Source organism: Oncorhynchus mykiss, chromosome 9 (genome assembly GCF_057628025.1).
Source record: "Oncorhynchus mykiss isolate SJ-2025 chromosome 9, ASM5762802v1, whole genome shotgun sequence".
NCBI classification, from domain to species: Eukaryota; Metazoa; Chordata; class Actinopteri; order Salmoniformes; family Salmonidae; genus Oncorhynchus; species Oncorhynchus mykiss.
In genome coordinates, this window is record NC_143030.1 from 5719564 (window position 1) to 5737092 (window position 17529).

General features: G+C 49.5%; 1 protein-coding gene across 1 annotated transcript in view; it reads left to right on the forward strand.

Annotated features, from left to right (window-relative positions):
- LOC110498423 (F-box/WD repeat-containing protein 7) overlaps positions 1–17529 on the forward strand; it is a 52672-nt gene that overhangs the window by 19763 nt on the left and 15380 nt on the right. Inside the window, 6 exon segments of the mRNA XM_090183340.1 lie at positions 1167–1249; positions 4491–4632; positions 6457–6591; positions 8022–8145; positions 11227–11363; positions 14643–14756. Of these exon segments, the coding sequence (XP_090039466.1) occupies positions 1167–1249; positions 4491–4632; positions 6457–6591; positions 8022–8145; positions 11227–11363; positions 14643–14756 (735 nt within the window).

A 17529-nucleotide genomic window follows, 5' to 3' on the forward strand; every position in this document is an offset into this window, starting at 1 on the left:
TGAATGAACGTGAAACGGATTGATAAGGAACAGACGGCTAATGTGTCTGACCTGGCAGAGCGAATGTTTGTTCGCGGTTGATTAGGCAAAACCAATTTGAAAGTGGTATTACGCACAAACATACACACCTCTGTGGGTGTGTGTCGCAGGAACGGGAGTTCCCTTTCGGCTTTCTGCGACTGTATGTGTGTGTGTGTGTGTGTGTGTGTCGCAGGAACGGGAGTTCCCTTTCGGCTTTCTGCGACTGTGTGTGTGTGGGGTGTGCTGCTGTGACTTGATGCGCATCCTGCCCCCGGGGCAGCAGTGGTATGGTTTCACTTGGCTTCGGGGTTATTGTGTATTCCCTTTATATATCTGTCTTCTGTCCACCGCCCCAAACGTACCAGATGTGTGTATTATTTGGAGTATTTAACCCGGAAACGTGTGTGTGTGAGCCACGGCAGATATCGATGGTTATTACCAACCCGTTCGCTCCGCACCCGGAACAGCCTGTAGAGTTGTCTGTTGGTTATTACGGTCGGTGCTCGCGACACATTCCTGTCATTTTCGGCGTGCTTATCATTCAGGGCGGTTAAGGTGCGGTTGGTTGGAAACGGTATGGAGGAAAGGGAGTGGAATTATTTTTTATTTAAAAAAAATTCAAATCACCTTTTTATTTTTAAATGCAATAAATACTCCAGTTTTGTCTTTCACTAATCTATAAATGTTTTATTTCGACTGAGGTGATAATAATAATTCGTTGTCATGACGTTTCCTTTAGAAATCCATTCATAACCAACTCTTGATCAATGGCAAATGTTTTGGCTATTTAAACCGTTTAAACTCCCCCCTATAAGGGGTTTTGGTAGCTGGTGTCAGCAAACAGTTGATTAGACTACAGCTGTGTTATATTTTCCAGTCTTCAGTCACCCTCTACCCGGTCACAGAGACAGGGAGCAGCCCACCTTATACACTGTAAATACAACGCCCGGTAGTTTCGAGGCTGTTGGAAACATACACAACTCTAGGGGGTTGGATTGTGGTTGGTTAGGGTGTGGAGCTTTATGATAGAAGGGATGGGTATGCTAGGTTGTGCCTTTCTGTTTGTACTGTGGCTTAACTTTTCTGCCTCTCTTCACTCTTGTCTCCATTCCTCCATCTCCACCCCCCGTCTCTCTCTCTATCAGATGAAGAGGAAGTTGGACCATGGACCAGACGTCAGGCCGTTCTCTTCAGTTAAGAAGCACTGCAAAGGTTCCAGCTACCTCAGGTAACCCTCTCCCTGCCTCTGGTAACCCTCTCCCTGCCTCTGGTAACCCTCTCCCTGCCTCTGGTAACCCTCTCCCTGCCTCTGGTAACCCGTTGTCGTGCTTTCTTCACGACTGTCTTGATGTGTTTGGACCATGATAGTTTGTTGGTGATGTGTACACAGTGTGGAGTGTGATTTGAGATTGCGTCATCAGTGGATCTGTTAGGGCGGTATGCAAATTGGAGTAGGTCTTGGTTTCTGTGATGAAGGTGTTGATTTGAGCCATGACCAACCAGCCTTATGTTCTGGGGAACCGTTTCGGATGCAAGTTTTTGTGTGACTCAAGCCTTTAGTGAGAGGTCCAACGCTTTCATATTTAAATAACTTCTCCCCTCTGATTGCATGTTCATTATATAAATAGGCCCATTTTTAGATTTCTCTAGCTTGCCATTCCTGGTGAAATTGAATTATAATTTTTTTGCTCATATAATTTAACATTTTATTGGTCAACTACACGGTAATGTAAAAGGGGTATATATTTTGTGATCAATACATAATATAGAACACTGATCGTAATTTGGTGGTAATCCAGAGGTTAAAAACAGTAACTAGATCCTCTATGAGGTTGTGGAGGGATTCGGATTCTAAAAGTATCTAGATCCTCTGACGCTGTGGAGGGATTCAGATTGTGGTTTGAAAAGAATGGTGTGAGGTAGCCTAGTGGTTAGAGCAGGTAGCCTAGTGGTTAGAGGCGGGTAGCCTAGTGGTTAGAGGCGGGTAGCCTAGTGGTTAGAGGCGGGTAGCCTGGTGGTTAGAGGCGGGTAGCCTGGTGGTTAGAGGCGGGTAGCCTGGTGGTTAGAGGCGGGTAGCCTGGTGGTTAGAGGCGGGTAGCCTGGTGGTTAGAGGCGGGTAGCCTGGTGGTTAGAGGCGGGTAGAGGCGGGTAGCCTGGTGGTTAGAGGCGGGTAGCCTGGTGGCTAGAGGCGGGTAGCCTGGTGGCTAGAGGCGGGTAGCCTGGTGGCTAGAGGCGGGTAGCCTGGTGGCTAGAGGCATGTGTAGCGTGGTGGCTAGAGGCATGTGTAGCCTAGAGGCATGTGTAGCCTAGAGGCATGTGTAGCCTAGAGGCATGTGTAGCCTAGAGGCATGTGTAGCCTAGAGGCATGTGTAGCCTAGAGGCATGTGTAGCCTAGAGGCATGTGTAGCCTAGAGGCATGTGTAGCCTAGAGGCATGTGTAGCCTAGAGGCAGGTAGCCTAGAGGCAGGTAGCCTAGTGGTTAGAGCGTTGGACTGGCAGTAGAGATGACCAGGGATGTTCTCTGTTTAGTGAGTCCTTCAGATCAGATGCAGTAGGGATGACCAGGGATGTTCTCTGTTTAGTGAGTCCTCCAGATCAGAAGCAGTAGGGATGACCAGGGATGTTCTCTGTTTAGTGAGTCCTCCAGATCAGAGGCAGTAGGGATGACCAGGGATGTTCTCTGTTTAGTGAGTCCTCCAGATCAGAGGCAGTAGGGATGACCAGGGATGTTCTCTGTTTAGTGAGTCCTCCAGATCAGAGGCAGTAGGGAGGACCAGGGATGTTCTCTGTTTAGTGGGTCCTCCAGATCAGAGGCAGTAGGGAGGACCAGGGATGTTCTCTGTTTAGTGAGTCCTCCAGATCAGAGGCAGTAGGGACGACCAGGGATGTTCTCTGTTTAGTGAGTCCTCCAGATCAGAGGCAGTAGGGATGACCAGGGATGTTCTCTGTTTAGTGAGTCCTCCAGATCAGAGGCAGTAGGGATGACCAGGGATGTTCTCTGTTTAGTGAGTCCTCCAGATCAGAGGCAGTAGGGATGACCAGGGATGTTCTCTGTTTAGTGAGTCCACCAGATCAGAGGCAGTAGGGATGACCAGGGATGTTCTCTGTTTAGTGAGTCCTCCAGATCAGAGGCAGTAGGGATGACCAGGGATGTTCTCTGTTTAGTGAGTCCTCCAGATCAGAGGCAGTAGGGATGACCAGGCCTGTTCTCTGTTTAGTGAGTCCTCCAGATCAGAGACAGTAGGGATGACCAGGGATGTTCTCTGTTTAGTGAGTCCTCCAGATCAGAGGCAGTAGGGATGACCAGGGATGTTCTCTTGATAAGTGTGTGAATTAGACAATTTACCTGTCAAAATGGAATGAATACTTTTGTAAAATATATATATATATATATATATATATATATATATATATATATATATATATATATATATATACAGATACCCCCAAAAACTACTTAAGTACTTTAAAGTATTTTTTTAAGTACTTAACACCCCTGCTTATACATAACTTTAACCCGTTTATATAAGAGATTCTCCAAAATGTAAAATATTTCAGGAATTTATATGTAAATTCTAGTCGTACTTTATCAAAAGCCTTTTCAAAGTGGGCTCTGAATACCAGGCCTGGTTTCCCAGAGTCTTCACAGTGTTCTATTGTTTCCAGTACTTATATTATCTCCGATGTATTGTCCGTGTAAAACACCTGTCTGATTACGATGAATAATATCTGACAAAACCTCTTGAATTATAATTCTCAACCTGTCTTTCTCGCTCTCTGTCTCTCTGTCTCTCTGTCTCTCTGTCTCTCTGTCTCTCTGTCTCTCTGTCTCTCTGTCTCTCTGTCTCTCTCTGTCTCTCTCTGTCTCTCTCTGTCTCTCTCTGTCTCTCTCTGTCTCTCTCTGTCTCTCTCTGTCTCTCTCTGTCTCTCTGTCTCTCTGTCTCTCTGTCTCTCTGTCTCTCTCTGTCTCTCTCTGTCTCTCTCTGTCTCTCTGTCTCTCTGTCTCTCTCTGTCTCTCTCTGTCTCTCTGTCTCTCTGTCTCTCTGTCTCTCTGTCTCTCTGTCTCTCTCTGTCTCTCTCTGTCTCTCTCTGTCTCTCTGTCTCTCTCTGTCTCTCTCTGTCTCTCTCTGTCTCTCTCTGTCTCTCTGTGTCTCTCTGTGTCTCTCTGTGTCTCTCTGTGTCTCTCTGTGTCTCTCTGTGTCTCTCTCTGTCTCTCTCTGTCTCTCTCTCTGTCTCTGTCTCTCTGTCTCTGTCTCTCTGTCTCTCTCTCTGTCTCTCTCTCTGTCTCTCTCTCTGTCTCTCTCTCTGTCTCTCTCTCTGTCTCTCTCTCTGTCTCTCTCTCTGTCTCTCTCTCTGTCTCTCTCTCTGTGTCTCTCTCTGTCTCTCTCTCTGTCTCTCTCTCTGTCTCTCTCTCTGTCTCTCTCTCTGTCTCTCTCTCTGTCTCTCTCTCTGTCTCTCTCTCTCTTCAGTCCCTGCAGTCTCGTTCCATTCCAGACCACGCCCACCACCTTTGGAGACCTGCGAGCAGCCAATGGGCATTCCGCTCAGCGTAGACGTGTCACCTCAGGCCTGCCCCCCTCCGGCCTACAGGACTGGCTTCACACCTTCCAGGTGAGAGACACACCCCCTCTGCTGCTGCGTCTCCATAACAACCACTAATTAACAGCCATGAAGCCCTGGGAAACTTGGAATACTTTATCAACAGAGGGAGAGAGAGAGAAGGGCTTTCTGGGATGGAGTGGTGCGATTTAGAGGAGAACAAACCTAAGCTAATTAAATAATTAAACACCTCTCCTCCCTCCAGCACCACCTACATTCATTTTCCCTCCTGCCAGAAAGCAGGACCTAATATCTGGTGAACAGCCCTAGGGTTCTGAACCCTCCCTCTCTCTCTGGTTCTGGGGTATTAATGAATGGACCCTCCCTCTCTCTCTGGTTCTACAGTATTAATGAATGGACCCTCCCTCCCTCTGGTTCTACAGTATTAATGAATGGACCCTCCCTCCCTCTGGTTCTACAGTATTAATGAATGGACCCTCCCTCTGGTTCTACAGTATTAATGAATGGACCCTCCCTCCCTCTGGTTCTACAGTATTAATGAATGGACCCTCCCTCCCTCTGGTTCTACAGTATTAATGAATGGACCCTCCCTCCCTCTGGTTCTACAGTATTAATGAATGGACCCTCCCTCCCTCTGGTTCTACAGTATTAATGAATGGACCCTCCTTCCCTCTGGTTCTGCAGTATTAATAAATGGACCCTCCCTCCCTCTGGTTCTACAGTATTAATGAATGGACCCTCCCTCCCTCTGGTTCTGCAGTATTAATGAATGGACCCTCCCTCTGGTTCTGGGGTATTAATGAATGGACCCTCCCTCTGGTTCTGGGGTATTAATGACTGGACCCTCCCTCCCTCTGGTTCTGGGGTATTAATGAATGGACCCTCCCTCCCTCTGGTTCTACAGTATTAATGACTGGACCCTCCCTCCCTCTGGTTCTGGGGTATTAATGAATGGACCCTCCCTCCCTCTGGTTCTACAGTATTAATGAATGGACCCTCCCTCCCCCTCTGGTTCTGGGGTATTAATGAATGGACCCTCCCTCCCTCTGGTTCTACAGTATTAATGAATGGACCCTCCCTCCCTCTCTGGTTCTGCAGTATTAATGAATGGACCCTCCCTCCCTCTGGTTCTACAGTATTAATGAATGGACCCTCCCTCCCTCTGGTTCTGCAGTATTAATGAATGGACCCTCCCTCCCTCTGGTTCTGGGGTATTAATGAATGGACCCTCCCTCCCTCTGGTTCTGGGGTATTAATGAATGGACCCTCCCTCCCTCTCTGGTTCTGGGGTATTAATGAATGGACCCTCCCTCCCTCTCTGGTTCTGGGGTATTAATGAATGGACCCTCCCTCCCTCTCTGGTTCTGGGGTATTAATGAATGGACCCTCCCTCCCTCTCTGGTTCTGGGGTATTAATGAATGGACCCTCCCTCCCTCTCTGGTTCTGGGTTATTAATGAATGGACCCTCCCTCCCTCTCTGGTTCTGGGGTATTAATGAATGGACCCTCCCTCTCTCTCTGGTTCTGGGGTATTAATGAATGGACCCTCCCTCTCTGGTTCTGGGGTATTAATGAATGGACCCTCCCTCTCTGGTTCTGCAGTATTAATGAATGGACCCTCCCTCCCTCTCTGGTTCTGGGGTATTAATGAATGGACCCTCCCTCTCTCTCTGGTTCTGCAGTATTAATAAATGGTGAATACAGGAAGGAATGTTAATCTTTCTGATTCTCAGTGTTCCGTCTTCCACACGTAACCAAAATAAGTGTTAAACAAATCAAATGATTTATATTTGAGGTTCTTCAAAGTAGCCACCCTTTTTGCCTTGATGACCATTTTGATCAAATATGTTTTGATGCCCCTCCCCCTTCCTGTAGGCGTGGAGTGGTCCTGAGCGCCTATTGGCTCTGGATGACTTGATTGACAGCTGTGAGTCCAATCAGGTGAAGCACATGATGCAGGTTATTGAGCCTCAGTTCCAACGAGACTTCATCTCCCTGCTGCCCAAAGAGGTGAGAGGACACACACACACACACACACACACACACACACTTCTGCCACTTTAACCCAGTTCAAATCCATGATGTCAGGCACCCCTGTTCTGGCATATAGATGTGATTGGGAGTTAAGTTGTGATCCGGTCAGTGATATGAATGTGTTTCTCTCCTGTAGTTGGCCCTGTGTGTGTCTCCTGTAGTTGGCCCTGTGTGTGTCTCCTGTAGTTGGCCCTGTGTGTGTCTCCTGTAGTTGGCCCTGTGTGTGTCTCCTGTAGTTGGCCCTGTGTGTGTCTCCTGTAGTTGGCCCTGTGTGTGTCTCCTGTAGTTGGCCCTGTGTGTGTCTCCTGTAGTTGGCCCTGTGTGTGTCTCCTGTAGTTGGCCCTGTGTGTGTCTCCTGTAGTTGGCCCTGTGTGTGTCTCCTGTAGTTGGCCCTGTGTGTGTCTCCTGTAGTTGGCCCTGTGTGTGTCTCCTGTAGTTGGCCCTGTGTGTGTCTCCTGTAGTTGGCCCTGTGTGTGTCTCCTGTAGTTGGCCCTGTGCGTGTCTCCTGTAGTTGGCCCTGTGCGTGTCTCCTGTAGTTGGCCCTGCGTGTCTCTTCTAGTTGGCCCTGCGTGTCTCCTGTAGTTGGCCCTGTGTGTGTCTCCTGTAGTTGGCCCTGTGTGTGTCTCCTGTAGTTGGCCCTGTGTGTGTCTCCTGTAGTTGGCCCTGTGTGTGTCTCCTGTAGTTGGCCCTGTGTGTGTCTCCTGTAGTTGGCCCTGTGCGTGTCTCCTGTAGTTGGCCCTGCGTGTCTCCTGTAGTTGGCCCTGCGTGTCTCTTGTAGTTGGCCCTGCGTGTCTCCTGTAGTTGGCCCTGTGTGTCCTGATGTTGATATGACTGTGTGTCTCCTGTAGTTGGCCATGTGTGTCTCCTGTAGTTGGCCCTGTGTGTCCTGATGTTGATATGATTGTCTGTCTCCTGTAGTTGGCCCTGTGTGTGTCTCCTGTAGTTGGCCCTGCGTGTCTCCTGTAGTTGGCCCTGCGTGTCTCCTGTAGTTGGCCCTGCGTGTCTCTTGTAGTTGGCCCTGCGTGTCTCCTGTAGTTGGCCCTGTGTGTCCTGATGTTGATATGACTGTGTGTCTCCTGTAGTTGGCCATGTGTGTCTCCTGTAGTTGGCCCTGTGTGTCCTGATGTTGATATGATTGTCTGTCTCCTGTAGTTGGCCCTGCGTGTCTCCTGTAGTTGGCCCTGCGTGTCTCCTGTAGTTGGCCTTGCGTGTCTCCTGTAGTTGGCCTTGCGTGTCTCCTGTAGTTGGCCCTGCGTGTCTCCTGTAGTTGGCCCTGTGTGTCCTGATGTTTATGACTGTGTGTCTCCTGTAGTTGGCCCTGTGTGTCCTGATGTTGATATGACTGTGTGTCTCCTGTAGTTGGCCCTGTGTGTCCTGATGTTGATATGATTGTCTGTCTCCTGTAGTTGGCCCTGTATGTCCTGACGTTCCTGGAGCCCAGAGATCTGATGCATGCTGCTCAGACCTGTTCCTATTGGAGGATACTGGCTGAGGATAACCTGCTGTGGAGGGAGAAGTGTAGGGAGGAGGGTACGTACCCACACACACACACACACCATGGATTTACATAGTGGAACTCATTATTGGATCTCTGTAGCCACACACACCCCCTCACGTAAAGGCACACACTGGCGTTTATATTAAACTACCTGAGCAAAAACCATAACTCTCCTTTTAATATAGACACACACACACACACACACACACACCCTGACCACTCCTCCACTCTGCAGTGCTGCAACAGCCTATCACTGCATCCATCTGTGAGTAGCACTGGGCTCTCTGCCAGTCAGCTAGGATTCACCGCTAACATAACAGCCATACCAATGGAATAGCAGTTAGCATTACAGCCATACCTATGAAATGGCAGCTAGCGTTAGCATTACAGCCATACCAATGGAATAGCAGTTAGCATTACAGCCATACCTATGAAATGGCAGCTAGCGGTAGCATTACAGCCATACCTATGACATGGCAGCTAGCGGTAGCATTACAGCCATACCTATGAAATGGCAGCTAGCGGTAGCATTACAGCCATACCTATGAAATGGCAGCTAGCGGTAGCATTACAGCCATACCTATGAAATGGCAGCTAGCGGTAGCATTACAGCCATACCTATGACATGGCAGCTAGCGGTAGCATTACAGCCATACCTATGAAATGGCAGCTAGCGGTAGCATTACAGCCATACCTATGACATGGCAGCTAGCGGTAGCATTACAGCCATACCTATGAAATGGCAGCTAGCGGTAGCATTTCAGCCATACCTAGGAAATGGCAGCTAGCAGTAGCATTACAGCCATACCTAGGAAATGGCAGCTAGCGGTAGCATTACAGCCACACCTATGAAATGGCAGCTAGCGGTAGCATTACAGCCATACCTATGAAATGGCAGCTAGCGGTAGCATTACAGCCATACCTATGAAATGGCAGCTAGCGGTAGCATTACAGCCATACCTATGAAATGGCAGCTAGCGGTAGCATTACAGCCATACCTATGAAATGGCAGCTAGCGGTAGCATTACAGCCATACCTATGAAATGGCAGCTAGCGGTAGCATTACAGCCATACCTATGAAATGGCAGCTAGCGGTAGCATTACAGCCATACCTATGAAATGGCAGCTAGCGGTAGCATTACAGCCATACCTATGAAATGGCAGCTAGCGGTAGCATTACAGCCATACCTATGAAATGGCAGCTAGCGGTAGCATTACAGCCATACCTATGAAATGGCAGCTAGCGGTAGCATTACAGCCATACCTATGACATGGCAGCTAGCGGTAGCATTACAGCCATACCTATGAAATGGCAGCTAGCATTACACACACATACTGTATACAAAAGTATGTGGACGCCCCTTCAAATTAGTGAATTTGTCTATTTCAGCCACACCCGTTGCTGACAGGTGTAAAAATCAAGCATACAGCCATGCAATCTCCATAGACAAACATTGGCAGTAGAATGGCCTTACTGAAGTGGTCAGTGACTTTCAACTTGCCACCGTCATAGGATGAAACCTTGACAACAAGTCAGTCAAATTTCAACCCTGCTATAGCTGACCCCGGTCAACTGTAAGATCTGTTATTGTGAAGTGGAAATGTCTAGGAGCAACAACGGCTCAGCCGAGAAGTGGTAGGCCACAGAAGCTCACAGAACGGGACCGCAGAGTGCTGAAGCGTATAAAAATTGTCTGTCCTCAGTTGTAACCCTCACTACCGAGTTCCAAACTGCCTCTGGAAGCAACGTCAACACAATAACTGTTCGTCGGGAGCTTCATGAAATGGGTTTCCATGGCCGAGCAGCCGCACACGAGCCTAAGATCACCATGCGCAATGCCAAGCATCAGCTAGAGTGGTGTAAAGCTCGCTGCCATTGGACTCTGGAGCAGTGGAATCGTGTTCTCTGTAGTGATGGACGGACATATCTGGGTTTGGCGGATGCCAGTAGAACGCTACCTGCCCCAATGCATAGTGCCAACTGGATGGATGATTCTGTGCAACAGTTTGGGGAAGGCCCTTTCCTGTTTCAGCATGACAATTCCCCTGTGCACAAAGTGAGGTCCATACAGTAATGGTTTGTTTAGATCGGTGTGGAAGAACTTGACTGGCCTGCACAGAGCCCTGACCTCAACCCCATCGAACACCTTTGGGATGAATTGGAACGGCGACTGCGAGCCAGGCCAAATCGCCCAACATCAGTGCCCGACCTCACTAATGCTGTTGTGGCTGAATGGGAGCAAGTCCCCACAGCAATGTTCCAACATCTAGTGGAAAGCCTTCCCAGAATAGCGGAGGCTGTTATAGCAGCAAAGGGTGGACCAACTCCATATTAATGCCCATGATTTTGGAATGAGATGTTCCACGAGCAGGTGTCCACATACTTTTGGTAATGTAGTGTACCAACGAGAGAGCAGCTTGCATTATATTACCTCCATACCGATGAGCTATAGGGGCTAGCGTTAGCATTATATTACCTCCATACCGATGAGCTATAGGGGCTAGCGTTAGCATTATATTACCTCCATACCGATGAGCTATAGGGGCTAGCGTTAGCATTATATTACCTCCATACCGATGAGCTATAGGGGCTAGCGTTAGCATTATATTACCTCCATACCGATGAGCTATAGGGGCTAGCGATAGCATTATATTACCTCCATACCAATGAGCTATAGGGGCTAGCGTTAGCATTATATTACCTCCGTACCAATGAGCTATAGGGGCTAGCGTTAGCATTATATTACCTCCGTACCAATGAGCTATAGGGGCTAGCGTTAGCATTATATTACCTCCGTACCAATGAGCTATAGGGGCTAGCGTTAGCATTATATTACCTCCGTACCAATGAGCTATAGGGGCTAGCGTTAGCATTATATTACCTCCGTACCAATGAGCTATAGGGGCTAGCGTTAGCATTATATTAAGTATATGTGTAAGTATATATAGGTTCTATAGCAGCTAGCCTAGCGTTTAAGAGGCTAGGTATAACCGAAAGGTCGCCGGTTCAAATCCCCGAGCCGACTAGCTAGAAACATCTGTAAGTCGCTCTGGATAAGAGCGTCTGATAAATGAAGTATATTGTGATAAGTTACTTAACCCTGTGTTCCCAGGTATAGAAGAATGCCTGGTTGTTCAGAGGAGGAAGACTCTAAAACCTGGGTTCCTCCACTCCCCCTGGAAGAGTGCCTACGTACAACAACACCGGATAGAGAGCAACTGGAGGACTGGAGATATCACCTCACCTAAGGTATTATATAGAGAGGACTGGGGATATCGCCTCACCTAAGGTATTATATAGAGAGGACTGGGGATATCACCTCACCTAAGGTATTATATAGAGAGGACTGGGGATATCACCTCACCTAAGGTATTATATAGAGAGGACTGGGGATATCGCCTCACCTAAGGTATTATATAGAGAGGACTGGGGATATCGCCTCACCTAAGGTATTATATAGAGAGGACTGGGGATATCGCCTCACCTAAGGTATTATATAGAGAGGACTGGAGATATCACCTCACCTAAGGTATTATATAACATAGAGGACTGGGGATATCATCTCACCTAAGGTATTATATAGAGAGGACTGGAGATATCACCTCACCTAAGGTATTATATAGAGAGGACTGGGGATATCACCTCACCTAAGGTATTATATAACATAGAGGACTGGGGATATCACCTCACCTAAGGTATTATATAGAATAGAGGACTGGGGATATCACCTCACCTAAGGTATTATATAGAATAGAGGACTGGGGATATCACCTCACCTAAGGTATTATATAGAGAGGACTGGGGATATCACCTCACCTAAGGTATTATATAGAGAGGACTGGAGATATCACCTCACCTAAGGTATTTAATAGAATAGAGGACTGGGGATATCACCTCACCTAAGGTATTATATAGAGAGGACTGGAGATATCACCTCACCTAAGGTATTATATAGAGAGGACTGGGGATATCACCTCACCTAAGGTATTATATAACATAGAGGACTGGGGATATCACCTCACCTAAGGTATTATATAGAATAGAGGATTGGGGATATCACCTCACCTAAGGTATTATATAGAATAGAGGACTGGGGATATCACCTCACCTAAGGTATTATATAGAGAGGACTGGGGATATCACCTCACCTAAGGTATTATATAGAGAGGACTGGAGATATCACCTCACCTAAGGTATTATATAGAATAGAGGACTGGGGATATCACCTCACCTAAGGTATTATATAGAATAGAGGACTGGGGATATCACCTCACCTAAGGTATTATATAGAGAGGACTGGGGATATCACCTCACCTAAGGTATTATATAACATAGAGGACTGGGGATATCACCTCACCTAAGGTATTATATAGAGAGGACTGGAGATATCACCTCACCTAAGGTATTATATAGAATAGAGGACTGGGGATATCACCTCACCTAAGGTATTATATAGAATAGAGGACTGGGGATATCACCTCACCTAAGGTATTATATAACATAGAGGGTCCTGGGATATCACCTCACCTAAGGTATTATATAGAATAGAGGACTGGGGATATCACCTCACCTAAGGTATTATATGGAGAGGACTGGGGATATCGCCTCACCTAAGGTATTATATAGAGAGGACTGGGGATATCACCTCACCTAAGGTATTATATAGAATAGAGGACTGGGGATATCACCTCACCTAAGGTATTATATAGAATAGAGGACTGGGGATATCGCCTCACCTAAGGTATTATATAGAATAGAGGACTGGGGATATCACCTCACCTAAGGTATTATATAACATAGAGGACTGGGGATATCACCTCACCTAAGGTATTATATAGAGAGGACTGGGGATATCACCTCACCTAAGGTATTATATAACATAGAGGACTGGAGATATCACCTCACCTAAGGTATTATATAACATAGAGGACTGGAGATATCACCTCACCTAAGGTATTATATAGAATAGAGGACTGGGGATATCACCTCACCTAAGGTATTATATAGAGAGGACTGGGGATATCGCCTCACCTAAGGTATTATATAGAGAGGACTGGGGATATCACCTCACCTAAGGTATTATATAGAATAGAGGACTGGGGATATCACCTCACCTAAGGTATTATATAACATAGAGGACCTGGGATATCACCTCACCTAAGGTATTATATAGAGAGGACTGGGGATATCACCTCACCTAAGGTATTATATAGAGAGGACTGGGGATATCACCTCACCTAAGGTATTATATAGAGAGGACTGGGGATATCACCTCACTCTGGGTATGTCTCTGTGCCATTGAGGTAATACGTGTGTGTGTGTGTTGAGGGGTCAGGTAAAGGTATACAGGTGTGTGTGTTGAGGGGTCAGGTAAAGGTATACAGGTGTGTGTGTTGAGGGGTCAGGTAAAGGTATACAGGTGTGTGTGTTGAGGGGTCAGGTAAAGGTATACAGGTGTGTGTGTGTTGAGGGGTCAGGTAAAGGTATACAGGTGTGTGTGTGTTGAGGGGTCAGGTAAAGGTATACAGGTGTGTGTGTGTTGAGGGGTCAGGTAAAGGTATACAGGTGTGTGTGTTGAGGGGTCAGGTAAAGGTATACAGGTGTGTGTGTTGAGGGGTCAGGTAAAGGTATACAGGTGTGTGTGTTGAGGGGTCAGGTAAAGGTATACAGGTGTGTGTGTTGAGGGGTCAGGTAAAGGTATACAGGTGTGTGTGTGTTGAGGTAAAGGTATACGTGTGTGTGTGTGTGTTGAGGTAAAGGTATACAGGTGTGTGTGTGTGTTGAGGGGTCAGGTAAAGGTATACAGGTGTGTGTGTGTGTTGAGGGGTCAGGTAAAGGTATACAGGTGTGTGTGTGTGTTGAGGTAAAGGTATACAGGTGTGTGTGTTGAGGTAAAGGTATACAGGTGTGTGTGTTGAGGGGTCAGGTAAAGGTATACAGGTGTGTGTGTTGAGGTAAAGGTATACAGATGTGTGTTGAGGGGTCAGGTAAAGGTATACAGGTGTGTGTGTTGAGGGGTCAGGTAAAGGTATACAGGTGTGTGTGTTTTTTGAGGGGTCAGGTAAAGGTATACAGGTGTGTGTTGAGGGGTCAGGTAAAGGTATACAGGTGTGTGTGTGTTGAGGGGTCAGGTAAAGGTATACAGGTGTGTGTGTTGAGGTAAAGGTATACAGGTGTGTGTGTTGAGGGGTCAGGTAAAGGTATACAGGTGTGTGTGTTGAGGGGTCAGGTAAAGGTATACAGGTGTGTGTGTTGAGGTAAAGGTATACAGGTGTGTGTGTTGAGGTAAAGGTATACAGGTGTGTGTTGAGGGGTCAGGTAAAGGTATACAGGTGTGTGTGTTGAGGGGTCAGGTAAAGGTATACAGGTGTGTATTCACTAGGCCGATTCTGCCGCTATCCGTTTTTAAAACGGAGTGACACGTAAGTGGATACAGTTCTAACTTGGATTAAAAGCTTGTTGTATTTGTGTAATCTCTCTTTACCAATCCTATAACTCACTCACAATGCCCCCCCCCCCCCCTCACAGGTCCTGAAGGGTCATGATGATCATGTGATCACATGTCTGCAGTTCTGTGGTGACCTCATCGTCAGTGGATCTGATGACAACACTCTGAAAGTCTGGTCTGCCTTGACCAGCAAGGTAAGACTGATATCCACACTACTCTGTTTCAGAGAAAGGATATGAAATATGTATTGACCAAGGAGAGAGGGACAAAAACTGATGTGGACACTAATGTCCTTTACCTCAGCCCCACCCCCCCCCCTCCCCCGGCTGGCCTGTAAAGGGGGGCCCCCTGGCCTGTAAAGAGGGGGGGGGGGGGGCCCTGGCCTGTAAAGAGGGGGGGGGGGGGGCCCTGGCCTGTAAAGAGGGGGGGGGGGCCCTGGCCTGTAAAGAGGGGGGGGGGGCCCTGGCCTGTAAAGAGGGGGGGGGGCCCTGGCCTGTAAAGAGGGGGGGGGGGGGCCCTGGCCTGTAAAGAGGGGGGGGGCCCTGGCCTGTAAAGAGGGGGGGGGCCCTGGCCTGTAAAGAGGGGGGGGGGGGCCCTGGCCTGTAAAGAGGGGGGGGGGGCCCTGGTCTGTAAAGAGGGGGGGGGGGGGGCCCTGGCCTGTAAAGAGGGGGGGGGGGGGGGGCCCTGGCCTGTAAAGAGGGGGGGGGGCCCTGGCCTGTAAAGAGGGGGGGGGGGGGGCCCTGGCCTGTAAAGAGGGGGGGGGGGGGCCCTGGCCTGTAAAGAGGGGGGGGGGGGGGGGCCCTGGCCTGTAAAGAGGGGGGGGGGCCCTGGCCTGTAAAGAGGGGGGGGGCCCTGGCCTGTAAAGAGGGGGGGGGGCGCCTGGCCTGTAAAGAGGGGGGGGGGGGCCTGGCCTGTAAAGAGGGGGGGGGGGGGGGGGCCCTGGGCTGTAAAGAGGGGGGGGGGGGCCCTAGCCTGTAAAGAGGGGGGGGGCCCTGGCCTGTAAAGGGGGGGGCCCTAGCCTGTAAAGAGGGGGGGGGGGGGGGCTGGCCTGTAAAGAGGGGCGGGTAAAGAGCACCAGGCTTGTTATTTGACTAACAACATGCACCTTTTTACTCTGATGGACGACAGAGGAAATCCTAGGACCTTGTTCTCCTCCTCCCTACAGACTCAGGCCCTCCAATAGCGGCAGCTCTAGAGCGGTGTGTCACTCAGGCCCTCCAATAGCAGCAGCTCTAGAGCGGTGTGTCACTCAGGCCCTCCAATAGCAGCAGCTCTAGAGCGGTGTGTCACTCAGCTCCCTCCAATAGCGGCAGCTCTAGAGCGGTGTGTCACTCAGCTCCCTCCAATAGCAGCAGCTCTAGAGCGGTGTGTCACTCAGCTCCCTCCAATAGCGGCAGCTCTAGAGCGGTGTGTCACTCAGCTCCCTCCAATAGCAGCAGCTCTAGAGCGGTGTGTCACTCAGGCCCTCCAATAGCGGCAGCTCTAGAGCGGTGTGTCACTCAGCTCCCTCCAATAGCAGCAGCTCTAGAGCGGTGTGTCACTCAGGCCCTCCAATAGCGGCAGCTCTAGAGCGGTGTGTCACTCAGGCCCTACCAATAGCAGCAGCTCTAGAGCGGTGTGTCACTCAGGCCCTCCAATAGCAGCAGCTCTAGAGCGGTGTGTCATTCAGGCCCTCCAATAGCGGCAGCTCTAGAGCGGTGTGTCACTCAGGCCCTCCAATAGCAGCAGCTCTAGAGCGGTGTGTCACTCAGGCCCTCCAATAGCGGCAGCTCTAGAGTGGTGTGTCACTCAGGCCCTCCAATAGCAGCAGCTCTAGAGCGGTGTGTCACTCAGCTCCCTCCAATAGCAGCAGCTCTAGAGCGGTGTGTCACTCAGCTCCCTCCAATAGCAGCAGCTCTAGAGCGGTGTGTCACTCAGGCCCTCCAATAGCAGCAGCTCTAGAGCGGTGTGTCATTCAGGCCCTCCAATAGCAGCAGCTCTAGAGCGGTGTGTCACTCAGGCCCTCCAATAGCAGCAGCTCTAGAGCGGTGTGTCACTCAGGCCCTCCAATAGCAGCAGCTCTAGAGCGGTGTGTCATTCAGGCCCTCCAATAGCAGCAGCTCTAGAGCGGTGTGTCATTCAGGCCCTCCAATAGCAGCAGCTCTAGAGCGGTGTGTCACTCAGCTCCCTCCAATAGCAGCAGCTCTAGAGCGGTGTGTCACTCAGGCCCTCCAATAGCAGCAGCTCTAGAGCGGTGTGTCACTCAGGCCCTCCTATAGCAGCAGCTCTAGAGCGGTGTGTCACTCAGGCCCTCCAATAGCAGCAGCTCTAGAGCGGTGTGTCACTCAGGCCCTCCAATAGCGGCAGCTCTAGTGCGGTGTGTCACTCAGGTCCTCCAATAGCAGCAGCTCTAGAGCGGTGTGTCACTCAGGCCCTCCAATAGCGGCAGCTCTAGAGCGGTGTGTCACTCAGGCCCTCCAATAGCGGCAGCTCTAGAGCGGTGTGTCACTCAGGCCCTCCAATAGCAGCAGCTCTAGAGCGGTGTGTCACTCAGGCCCTCCAATAGCAGCAGCTCTAGAGCGGTGTCACTCAGGCCCTCCAATAGCAGCAGCTCTAGAGCGGTGTGTCACTCAGGCCCTCCAATAGCGGCAGCTCTAGAGCGGTGTGTCACTCAGGCCCTCCAATAGCAGCAGCTCTAGAGCGGTGTGTCACTCAGCTCCCTCCAATAGCGGCAGCTCTAGAGCGGTGTGTCACTCAGGCCCTCCAATAGCAGCAGCTCTAGAGCGGTGTGTCACTCAGGCCCTCCAATAGCAGCAGCTCTAGAGCGGTGTGTCACTCAGCTCCCTCCAATAGCGGCAGCTCTAGAGCGGTGTGTCACTCAGCTCCCTCCAATAGCAGCAGCTCTAGAGCGGTGTGTCACTCAGCTCCCTCCAATAGCGGCAGCTCTAGAGCGGTGTGTCACTCAGCTCCCTCCAATAGCAGCAGCTC